General features: G+C 39.8%; 1 protein-coding gene across 2 annotated transcripts in view; it reads left to right on the top strand.

Annotated features, from left to right (window-relative positions):
* Positions 1-12,977, top strand: part of slit3 (slit homolog 3 (Drosophila)) — a 248,703-nt gene that overhangs the window by 179,262 nt on the left and 56,464 nt on the right. For both annotated transcript variants that reach the window (XM_039813715.1, XM_039813716.1), the window contains 5 exons: positions 3,651-3,722; positions 6,848-7,011; positions 8,279-8,423; positions 11,853-11,924; positions 12,794-12,865. In XM_039813715.1, the coding sequence (XP_039669649.1) occupies positions 3,651-3,722; positions 6,848-7,011; positions 8,279-8,423; positions 11,853-11,924; positions 12,794-12,865 (525 nt within the window). The remainder of the gene's footprint in view (positions 1-3,650; positions 3,723-6,847; positions 7,012-8,278; positions 8,424-11,852; positions 11,925-12,793; positions 12,866-12,977) is intronic.

Genomic DNA, 12,977 nt, shown 5'->3' with positions numbered 1-12,977 from the left:
TTTGTAAATGGGACCGCGACCACACGGCCAATGTTCCGGTTTGTGCTGTGTGATTTTGTGGTGGATGTACAGTATGGAGTGTTGGGATCTGTCAAGGCTGCAGGATTATAAAGTTTAGACATAAGGTGGAGTGCAAAACCAGTGGAAAGTCCCCATCTGGACCAATCAGATTCTTTACAATGTAAAACCAAAGATTTGAATCAAATGTTTTAGAGATTCACAGGTGTACAGTATTCTGGCTATTTCCCTCTAGTTTATATCACTCAGTGCCAGCTTTAAGCACACCACTAAAACATTTTGGAAATTTCTTTCAGTTTTACAATGCACCTAAAATTTTTAAATTACATGTTTCATGCCATCTGTATGTTTTTGGGGCGAACAGCACGTTTTAGTTGTGTTTGAGATAGTACAGTTTTGTTAGTAATTTCACAACATGAAAGGCAAACTATGACACGTCCAAGTAGTTTGGTAGGGTCATTTCACTTTTACTATCCACTATATCTGTGCAATGTTAAACGGTGAACTTTCTGCCACGGTTGCTCTCTTTGCCAAAATGCACTTCTTTTTTTTTTTTTTTTCTGCTACAACTACAAATCCAAGAGCATCTAAGTTTTTTTTAAGAGTGCCGCCATGGCCAAGGGGGGTGTAAAATAAGCTGGGGGGAAAAACAGCCACAATATAAAACATAGTTGTGGACTTCTAAATGATGTTTTTAGTGTTTGTCTTGGCTTAAATCAGTCTAGTCACTACTTTATTAAGAGAGAGAGTTGTGGACCGGACCGGGAGTGAGTGGGAGAATAACTGACTGGGAAATTGCAGGGGGAAATTATTGTTATTTCACAATTAAGTTATATATACTGGGTGGAATCACCCCTGACAGGGCTGACCATAGCAGCACTCCTTATGTGTGTGTGTGTAAGTGTGTGTATGTGAGAGTGAGTGTGAAACTTTATCCGTCTACCAAGGCCACTGAGGCTATACTGGCAGGGAGGGGAATGTAGAAAGAGAATCGGAAAGAGAGAGAATTAAAGAGAAAGAAAAGTAGTAACATCAACAGAGAGAAGCAAGAACAGTCTATTTTAAGGCTGAGTGGGTGTTAGTAAAAACATAGCAAACCCCCGGTAATGAGACGTTTTTGAACAGTGTGTAAAAAACAAACCATTCTTGATTTTTGTCGGTGAAATCCAAACCCTCACCGTGGTCACACTGTATGTTCAGGCACAAACATATTGCAGATGCTGTTAAAAACAAATCCTCATCCGGAATTTGGTCTATTTTTCAGAGAGAAAGCCGACCTTGTCCTTGTCTGAACGCATTAAAAACACATTGTCAAATGTGAAAAATGAATGGGTTTCTGTTATAAAAAATGACCGCTCAGTCTTCATTCGTCCTGAAACAATGACTCTTTGAACACACAAGGTTTCGGGTGATATGTAAAGTAAACTAGCCCTATTTTCGATCCAGTGAAATTAATGATCCATGAAACTTGGGCAAAAACAAAGCAAATAGTTGCACTGGCTTGTGTTAATGTTGGCTCCCACAAGCCACCAGAAAAATTGTACTGTAGTACAAATTTTAGAAATCCCTCGATTTGTAAAGTAATAAGGATCTCCCATTTACTGATGTTTTCAATGTTGATTTTTTTACTGTAAAAATCTGACTTCAAGCCATTTGGACAGTCTCACAAGATACAACCAAGGGTTCATTATTTTTTTCTGTATATTGTTGTATTTCTGCCCAAATCAATTGTGAAATGTTTATTTATTTATTTGTTTATTTTGATTGTTTTTATTTAATTATTAGCACATCTGGCACAAGATCAGTAGTTAATTTGCATGATCTCCCAATTCTTTGCTTCATTTCTAACAGTTGAGGTAAGAGGAAAAAAGTGGAAGAAACTTTCATCTTTAACAACACCAACAACAACAAATTTTAAGGTCCAAATTATTTGAAACATCTAAGATTGTGGGGTAAAAATCAGTAAAAACCAAAAAGACAAATTTATAGCCTACAGTACTTCTAAGGATAATAACTAAAACATTTGCTCTGTTTTTCACATCGTGTTCACTGCATTATGTCCACATAATGCAAGTTGTATGTCTTTGTCAAGTCTGTGTTGCAGTATTGTAATTTCTGTGTGCAATGCTTAAGTCATGAGGGACCTACTTATGTTCTTATATATTTCCCCCACCCCTCGAGTGTTTTGTATATGCAGCTTTACCAGCTTGTACGAGTCAATGCAAGCGGAATCCCCTGTGCATCGCTTCAATGGAACAGCTGTCCTTTTTCATCTTTGCTCTCATTTCTGTCTCCATTTCTGTACATGAAAATCACAGAGAATCAATAGGCATTGAGTTTCTACAACACGTGGGATTGCTTGTGTGTGTGTGTGTGTGTGTGTGTGTGTGTGTGTGTGTGTGTGTGTGTGTGTGTGTGTGTTTGTGTTTGTTTTTAAAGACAGTCAGCCTTTTTTTTCATTTCACGTTAGGTCGATACTAAATATGAGACAGTCTAGTTTATGAGAGAGCTAATGGTCAGAGACAGCAGTGACCTGCTTATAAGTCAGAGATGGAAGAAGTACAGATCAAGTGCATGTGTTGATGTGTGTGCTTGCGTATTAATAAATAATGAGTTAAAACTCAATGTGATGACTTGGCACAAAAGGTCCAGATTTTCTGTGCGTTGCAGTTTTGATGATGTTTAAAACAGGACCAGCGATGTTTGCATGATTTCAATTCAAATTAAGTACATTTTATGTATATAACCCAGAATTAAACATTATTTACATTACATTAGAATTTACCTATTCTGAGACCCTTATTTCAGATAAAGAAAATCTTTGAAGGAGAAACCAAAGGAGCAATCTCTCTTCTAGGAAAATACTTTCTGTTCTTTATTAATTAAAAGAAATGTATTGTTTCAGGCAATTCTAAATGCTCCTACATTGAACTAAATTACCAAACTAGTCAAATCGAACAGTGGTAAACAATAAAAGTTAATATTTTACCAAGAAAAGATCATCATGTAGAGCTTTAAACTGCTAAAATGTATTTTGTATTCCATTTAATTTAGTTTAACAATTGTTTTGGGATTGTACAGTGCTCTATAAGATTAAAAAGAATATAAAAGTATTTTAAAACATCAGGAGACCAGTGTTTCCCTAAAAACAAAGCAATATCTACTTGGGCCACTTATCTTAATCATTATTATGAGTGATTTTCCTTACTCAGATTTTTTAATTCAAATAATTTTCTAGAAGCTGAGGGGATAGAACTATCGGAAGAAAATATTATAGAAAACCCTAAAAAAATTGTTTTTGGTGTAGGGGAATATGTTTTTGATTAGTTGCTATTATATTAGCCACCTGGGGACCTCTCCGAATTCATCTTGACTACTTTGGATGAAAGTTCTTGTAAACTTATTCAAGTATGACTTATTCAAGTATGACTCACTAACATCCCCAAACTTGGAGATTTGAGAGGTCAGGAACAAGGTGACAAGGACTCAAACCTGCGTTCGGGATAGAATTTAATTTAACTTGCGTCAGAGTTTAAACTGCCAGACCAAAAAGTGGCACCAGGGTCTTATTTTTCTAACAATCTGTTTTTCTCTTTTCTGCCCCTCTTTCCTCTCTCTGTTTTTCCATCCAGCACCCTCAACAACAACAACATCACCCTCATCCCGCTGTCCAGCTTCAACCACATGCCCAAGCTGCGGACACTGTGAGTATAACGCTCAATCACACACACACACACACACACACACACACACACACACACAGAGAACTACTAACATATACTACACATGCTCACACACGCACTCTGTGGTTGCACATTAACACATACACACATGCACAGAGATGCATTATTGCCTACTGAGTATGGACAGACATGCACTATGCACACACACATAATGTTTACGTTCAAGTAATGTTCACTTTCATACACACGCACACGCACACACATGCCACAAACACACACAGCATGGCAGCAGGGTCTGTGTGTGATCATCTAATCATGCCATAATAAGAGACCAACTCTTCTATTGTTTCATGACTGTGAATAATCATGTGTCCATTACACACACACACACACACACACACACACACACACACACACACACACACTTGAGTAATGGTAACCTCATTAATACCACAAGAGAGACTTGTTTAGGCTCTATAGTTCATTCTGCTTTGATTCATTAGGAGAAACCTCCTACACTGATGTTACTGATGTGAGCACACACACACACACACACACACACACACACACACACACACACACACATAGTCATGATCCAACATGAACCCCACTCAAAATCATCCTTTCTGATTAATTAGAAAGGTTCTTTTTGAGATCTTTTGCCAGTTGCCAAGGCGATGGCACGTCATCTCAAGAGAGACTACCCATAATCCTGTGGGACTATCTGAGAGGCAGACCATTGGTTGCATTCCTGCTGGCCACACTGGGGATGAAATCTGCCAAACCAGCATGCATAGAATGGGATTTCCTCCCCAAATTACTAGACTCTACATAACATTCAGAAATAGGGGTTTTCTAAACGCAAGCAGGATAACAATCGCACAAATCCATTTATCTTTTACGACCATTTTCTCTGTTCAACTTTTGAACGGCAGCTGCCCTCAACAGCCATTCGTGTGGCAGGGTTTCTGTATTTCCTGCATACTAGTGCTACTCTAGTGGCAATACAGCTTGGAATCAGCCCTTTAAAAATTGGATTCAGGCAGCAGCACAGCTACGCAGTCGCCAGCAGATTGAGGACAGAGTTACCAATATCCAATATCTTTTAATCAGAAGCCCTCGTCGGCTTCTGTTTTCTGTCAAAAGTGAGTGACTACCACCTCTGATTTCCTCTTTCGTCCTTTCTTCTCTCCTCCTCTTTGCTATGTGTGCATCACATTTAACATTTCTTCTCTTACTGTATTTGCTTTTCCTTATTTTTCACATCTTCCTCTCCTTTCATGAATTCTCTTTTTTCCTACCTTTTTACTGTATGTTTCTCTGATATTTCCGTCACTCATGTTTTGTCTTTGTGTTCTCCTTTTTCCTACCATCAGCTCCTTTTCTTGCTTCTTCTTTCTCCTCAAACGTCTTCACTGGTTCACCTTTGTCCTACTCCTTCTCCTCCTCCTCTTTCCACTCTCCATTTTTGCTCTCCTCTTTCCCATCTCCTTTATGTCCAGGGTTCATATCTCAGTCCATCCTCCTCCTCTTTGTCCCTTCTGGCACTCTACCTCTTCATCCTCAGATCACAGTATTGGATTTGCTGCTTTTATTAAAACAAACTCATTCAATCAAATGTTTAGAGATGTCCTTGATTTGATTAGCGGGGAAGTTCGAGAAGTCTCTCTGTGTGTGTGTGTGTGTGTGTGTGTGTGTGTGTGTGTGTGTCTGTGTGTGTGTGTGTGTGTGCGAGCGTGTGTGTGTTTGCATACGTGCGTGCGTGTTTTCATGTAGAAATGACTTACGTCCCCTGTCACCTAATATGTGATTTCTTCATATGGCTTTTGAAAATATTCAGTTAATTTTTTCTTCTCATTCTCTTTTATCCATTCATCTTTTCCTCTTCCCTCTCTTCTCTTCCTCTCATTTTTCTCTCTTTTTCTGCAGTATTCAATCTATTCTATTAGCAGTAATGATATCACCTCATGGTGTCTCTCATTCAGAAACTTAAACCAATGAAAAGATTAGAAATCCCACTGCTTCTATCTGTGTGTGTATGCACTGTAACCCTCTGGAGCAAATACTAAGAATAAACACACACACACACACACACACACACACACACACACACACACAAACACAGCACACGCTCCATACCCCCTGCCTCTTCCCATTCTCCCCTGTGTTTTAATCCTACTTGTCAGTAATTAAGGCTGAGCCGGGGGTGGGCCGGGACGTGGCTATCTCCATGCGGGGGTTTGACTATAAACTGGATTTATAATGGGAGAGCGGTATTAAAACCCACTGCCCCCGCTGCTAGCATCAATGAGCCCATCTCTGTTCCATAACAGGATTTGTCCTCTGCTTTATTACAAAGGGAGCCTGTCTTCTGAAAGGCTAGATATCCCGGCTGGCATATAATACGCTGACAAGACATTCTGCTGTTCATCCGCCCTCCTTCCTCTCATCTCTCTCTCTCTCTCTCTCTCTCTCTCTCTCTCTCTCTCTCTCTCTCTCTCTCTCTCTTTCTCTTTCTCTCCTTCTTTTTTAAGGTGTCAAATCCAACCAGTGCAGAGAGTCTCAGCGCTGTGAAACAGCACCTGATGCGATCTATATTGAGTTGTAGCTTTCAATTAATGCTACAGGTGTAATTTAAAAAGAAGGGATCTAGAGGCTCAGGGATCTAAGACTCATCCCATGTAATAACAACATTTCCAGTCACTCTTACTGTAGCCACTATGAAATCAAGACAAAATAACCAAAAATACTCAAAAGAAATGAAAAAACTCAATTTGTTTATTTGCTCCATTATGCTAATTTTATATTGAATTTCTCTCTTTGTATTAATGTCTCTCACATTTTCATTCATTGTGTCCACTTTACTCTATTATTTCCCACCTTTGTCTCTGTATCTTTTTGTGTCTTGGTTTCTCTCTGTCTTTCTGAATAGATTGTGATTTAGCCGTGTGTGTGTGTGTGTGTGTAAAAATTTGAATGCTGTCTCAAATACATTTGCTCTAACTGAGCTGTTGTACTCAGTTTACCTTCATATACTTTTTGAGAGACTTTTGCCTCTAGAAAGTTCACATTTCTGAAAGGATAATGAATAATCGATTGTGTTAAATTCACTCACTCTGACTAATTCCTTTCTCCGTCTCTCTCAGGCGTCTGCACTCGAACAACCTCCACTGTGACTGCCACCTGTCCTGGCTCTCTGATTGGCTCAGAGCCAGGCGGGGCTTGGCTCCTTTCACCCAATGCATGGCCCCCGCCCACATGAGGGGCCTCAATGTCCCGGATGTGCAGAAGAAGGATTTTGTCTGCAATGGTGAGCTGACATTCATACACACATACAAACAATATTCAATTACATATCAAAGAGCATGGCTGAAGGACATGCTGAAGCACCTTTCTAGTGCTTATTGTGGCATATTTCTTACGTCAAGGTGGTAATAAAAAGGCATGCTTTTAGTTTCACCCAACACTTCTTTTAAATTGGCTCTGGAACAAAACCACTGAATTTGGACAAAAGCCGCCCGTTTTTCACTCCATTGCAGCAACATTGAAATGGCACATGAACTATATTACCTTAAGAGTAAAATTGAGCCTCTAAAGTAATGTTTCACATAGAACTATTCAGCAATACAGATACAAATATGAGTAGATTCAAGTGGAAGTTCCCGATTAAATTTAGTGCCATTCACAGTAGAGACTATTTGAGGTCTACAATGTAATAAACATAAAGGCCATTATTACAGGCAGCGTTGTTATCATCTACAGACAGCTCAGCATTGAGTTTATAGCACTGAATGAATTACACTATGTAGAGTGCGTAATCAGCTAAAAGGCCAGTATAAGAACAGTTGTGTTATCTGCCGATAGTACAGGCACTGTTTATAGGCCTCTGATTCAGCTCTCTGTTCTAATAGACTGTCAGGCTGTGCTCTCTTTATTAGCCTTTTGCCTTGTCTTTTCTGCCTACATGCTCCATGGCAGACCTCCTCTTACTGCTCTTTTCTCCATTCCCCTCCCTTACTGTAGATGCCACCCTGTCTTTCTTTCTTTATCTTGTTCTTTCTTTACTTTATACCCCCATTTTTCTCTTCTTTTCTTCCTCCTTTTCTATGCCATCTTCCTGTCTCTCTATAACCATTGAGAGAGATAGATTCTACCATTTCATCCACATACATACTGTCACCATATGATATTAAGTACTAATATTAATTTTTTATTGCAATTTCTTTGTGTTTCTTACCAAAAAATGGCATGCATTCCTCAAATTATTTTATTCCTTGCAGAATGTAAATGGTTTTGAAACAACACGAAGACCCTCATGGGACACTAAAACTCCCCCCTGAAGCTGACTCTAATCTCATTGAAAAGAACTGGGATAAGATAAATAATTTAAGGAATTAAAACAGAAGCAAAAATCAGATTTCAGAATTTATAGTAGAAGAAGGAAAGTGAATGTAGCTGCAGGCATGGAGGAATCTCCTATTCTCCAACAGACCAACAACAGCTATCTCATATTCAGACAAATTAAAGCCAATCTCTGTTTGATGTTTTATGTGAAATCTGTATATTGCTGTCTACAGGTCCAGCACAGACAGAGTCGAGGGCTTGTGTTCCTCTGGTAGCCGTGTGTCCACCCAGCTGCAGCTGTAACAACAACATTGTGGACTGTCGTCGTAAAGGCCTCACTGAAATACCAGCCAACCTCCCTGAGGGCATCGTGGAAATGTAAGACTGCTTTATTTTTCTTAAATTCTACGTGTGACATGCAAAGCACATTTTACACATCATTTATGTTACCTTTAAATGTCTTTTCACACTTGTATTTTTGTTAGTTAGTATATTGATCATGTGTTGACCTATTTAAAACTGTATTCTGTAGACTGGGAAGACTTTTCTGATTTTGCATGTCTTTAAAGGGTGCCCTGCCTGAAAAAGGTTAGGTTGAGAAATGCTGTTCTAGTCTACTGAAGGAGGCATTTTGAAGTATTTATAAGATTACAAATAGCAATATCCACTTTGAAAAAAAAGTAAACCTTATAATACTTCATCCAAACACACACACACACTTTTGCTCACAAACACACAGCACACTCAGTTTCACTGTGATCTTTAGATGCTTTGACGCTTCTTCACCATGAACTAGACCTTACGTGTAACCCAATCTGTGGCAGACTGTGAGATTATCTTGTTTGATATTGCAGCAAAACCTTTTTTTTTACATACTCATACACTTTGCCTCCTCTTCTATCTCCCTCCTCCTTTCTATCTCTTACACACATGTATTCTTCTATCTCCCTCCTCCTTTCTGTCTCTTACACACATTTAAACACACACATACACCACAGTGGGACGTGTTTAATATCCGTATTGATCGTTGTACCCTGTTTGTTCGTACAGAGGACAGCTGGTTGATTGCTCTTTGAGTAAGGGAGTATTCTCCCCCGCAACGCTATGCCAATATCGCTATACCTCCCCAGCATAAGTAATAGATTCACACGCACATACACACCAATGTACACGCAAATGTGCAGACACACCAGTTTTATATGCGCAAACAAAGTACGTACTTGGGCACAAATTACAGGTACATTCACATTCTGGGAAGGTCAAGCACACACACATACATGCAGTGCCACAGGCACCATAACATATCTGATTACTGTAAATCTTGGAGACACACAAACAGTATTAGCATTTGATCCATTTTAATAAATGATGTTGCTGCAGACAGAAACAATATAGTATAATAGGATGATGTATTGTCAGTCCTCCAATAGGGACAAAGTCATCTTTCTGCATGCTGGTTATACGGACCACTGTGTGTGTGTGTGTGTGTGTGTGTGTGTGTGTGTGTGTGTGTGTGTGTGTGTGTGTGTGTGTGTGTGTGTGTGTGTGTGTGTGTGTGTGTGTGTGTGTGTGTGTGTGTGTGTGTGTGTGTGTGTGTGTGTGTGTGTGTGTGTGTGTTGTCTGTGTGCGTGTATCTGTCTCTTCAAGTCAAATACATTCATAAAGCAATTTAATAAAACAGGTTTGTCTCAAGGTGTTTAACTTCATTAGAACATCAACTGTGTGTGTGTATGTGTGTTTGTGCATGCGTGTGTGCGTGTGTGTCTGCACACACTCATCCCATTGTGAACATGCTCACCTGCCAAACCCATCTCCTGTTTCAGTTGCCGTTTACTTTAATCGCCGCCTCACCTTATAGATTTTTGATATTGCCTCTTAAAATGTATTTCCTTTAATACATCCTTTGATATTGAGCCTCTAAATGTCTTTGACTCAACCTTGTTTTAAATCCCCCAGATATAATTTGTTACTTGTTGTGTGTGCAGATTGTCTCTGTCAATATCAGTACATCTTTGATTTATTTTGACCCCTCAGTAGAAGTAGTAGTAGGTGTTGTGGCTTGCCAGGGGCATGAGGTGTGGGGATTTAGAATGGGACATGAGCCAAGAAACAGAGACCTGTAAGGGTTGTGTTGCATTCAAAGTCAGGACCACGTATGCATTTCATTTTAAAAACACAGTTACAGGGTGGCAGTCACAAGTGGGTGTAAACATAGTGTAAATGTCATGAAGTATTATTGGTCGTATTTACTGCAAAGTGACTAACAGTGGTTAAAGACGAACAGTGATACAAGACATAGATAGATAGATAGATAGATAGAGAGATAGATAGATAGATAGATAGATAGATAGATAGATAGATAGATAGATTGATTGATTGATTGATTATTGATTGATCCACATACATACATAGCAATCCACCCCACCACCACCACCATCACCTCACAATTTCTATCAAGGGAGAATAGTAAAGAAAAGAGAAAGAGAGGGATGGAGAGTGGAGGTCAAGAGCAGGACAGGGTGGGGTCTGAAGAGGAGGAGTAGAGGAAGAAGAAGGGTGGATTAGTTCCCATTTATCATTCTGACAGCTGACCCTGTGGCTGGCCTTGGGACCTCACTGCATCCTCCTCCTTCTCCTCTAGATTTTTTCTCTCCTCTCCTCTGTTGTCCACTCTTTGCCACTCCTCTGATTTCTCCACTCCTAATTTCCCACTTCTTTCTTTCATTTTCTCTAATTTCATGCTACACACCATGACCTTTTATTCTCATCTCCTCCTCTGAGTCCTCTCCATTTCTACTACTACTTTCACAAGGAGAGATGGAGAAAGCATGAGCTACATAGATAAATATGTTGCCTAGACCATCAGGAGAGCAGAAACTAAACTACAGTACATTTCCCCAAAAGAGGGCTTTGTGCCTAGTTCTGATGGCTCCCCGCATGATAATTGATAGAATACTACCAGAATGGTGTAATGAGTCTGCAATCTGCCATTTGAAGAGATGAAATAAATTCCCTTTGGCCCTTAGCCTGAAAAAGTTGAGGAATCTAATGTGTTCACAAATACAGTCTGACTGCATCTTAAGAAGAGAGTGTTGTGGCTCCATCAAAGGATTATATGAAATATTAAAATAAAAGAATGAGAAATTATGATTAGTAATAAGAAATTAATATACTGCTGTCAGTTACAGTTAAACCAATTGCCCCATGTGCAAATTGTGCACTGAAACCTGTATTTTACTGTGGTTGAGTGAAGGCAAGTTTGATGTTGTCAGTTAGCAGTTAGTCTCTGCCATTGGTAACATTTATGTACATCGCTGCACCTAATTAATACTTTTGACCAGAGTCTTACTGAACAATTGTCCAGATTTTGGTTGCTCTGATTCTCATGTTGGTCCCATGTAAGCTCTGCTGAGCTTCAAAATTCAACTCAACGTTTCTCAGTGATCTTGACTGGCCCCTGCTGCAAAGCGTTGACCGACCTGCAGAAATGTTGTGTAGATGTTGATTGGAACAGCCACCTTTTGATCTTTTTGTGCACTTGTGCTTTGACTGAGGTTGTGCGGTAAACAGGACTTCATGATAACCAATTTCTTTTCTGTCCTTGGGAAAATTCAGCATCAAAAGGCAATACAGTTAATTTATAATCTAATGTTGAAGTTGAATTCAAATTGTCTCATTGTATGTTTTAGGGGTAATGTGCTTGTTGAATTAATATGAAGGGATTGTTAAAGATCATCTAACTCACTATTTTCTCACCCCCCTTCCTCTCTCTCTCTCTCTCTCTCTCTCTCTCTCTCTCTCTCTCAGTCGCTTGGAGCAGAACTTAATTAAAAGTGTCCCAGCAGGAGCCTTTTCTGCCTACAAGAAGCTCAAGAGGATGTAAGTCTGTCTGGCTAAAACTGCATACACAGTATCAACCACACACACACACGTACGCATGCACAGAGTTGGCAATCATACAATTAACAACTGTAATTAACAGACGCATAATGACTTACTGATGTCTATAACATATACTGTGAGCTATAGTCAAAAGGAGGGCATATTCATATCAATCTGAAATCCAAACCAGCATGCCCACACACACAAACACACTCATACTCTCACACAGTTCATCTCTTCTTGTCTCTTTTACATACACCCACAGACATAAAATTCACAGGTGAAAAATGACCTTATAATGCAAATGGCTGAAAATGCCACACTTGGAGACTTGTGCAAGGTTGTAAGGTTAGCCGCCCAACCACCCACCCACACGCGCACACACACACACACACACACACACACACACACACACACACACACACACACACACACACACACACACACACACACACACACACACACATACACATGCACACAGGGTGTGTGGAGTTTTAACCTCCACAGAAGTGTTAAATAATATATCTTACAGCGGTGGAAGTAAATGACACGAACTGCACTTAACATGCCACTACTTCCAGTTTCTCTCTCTCTTCCACACTCTCTCTCCTGTCGCTTCACTTCTTTCCCTCACTCTGTCCATCACTCCCTCTCTCTCATTGACTTATACATGCAGCCCTTCTTACTTTCCTCTTTTTACTCCTGTCCCCTTGCCTTGACCTCTGCTGATGTATTCTCCCATGATCATTTGTCAGACAGTTCTAGGACACAGAGAATGAACCCCATTACTGTGTATTACAGTAATGCAGTTATCTCCTCTCTCTCTCTCTGTCTCTCTCTCTCTCTCTCTGTCTCTCTCTCCCCAGTGACTTGAGTAAGAACCAGATTTCTGACATTGCTGATGACGCTTTCAGCGGCCTCCGCTCACTCACCTCACTGTAAGTATGACACACGAACATGCAACACACACACAAACACACACACACACACACACACACACACACACACACACACACACATACATATCCAGACAGGGAAGTAATTGTGTTT

Source organism: Perca fluviatilis, chromosome 10, assembly GCF_010015445.1.
Source record: "Perca fluviatilis chromosome 10, GENO_Pfluv_1.0, whole genome shotgun sequence".
NCBI classification, from domain to species: Eukaryota; Metazoa; Chordata; class Actinopteri; order Perciformes; family Percidae; genus Perca; species Perca fluviatilis.
Note: the sequence above shows the minus strand (reverse complement) of the source record. Positions and strands in the feature narration are given on the sequence as shown.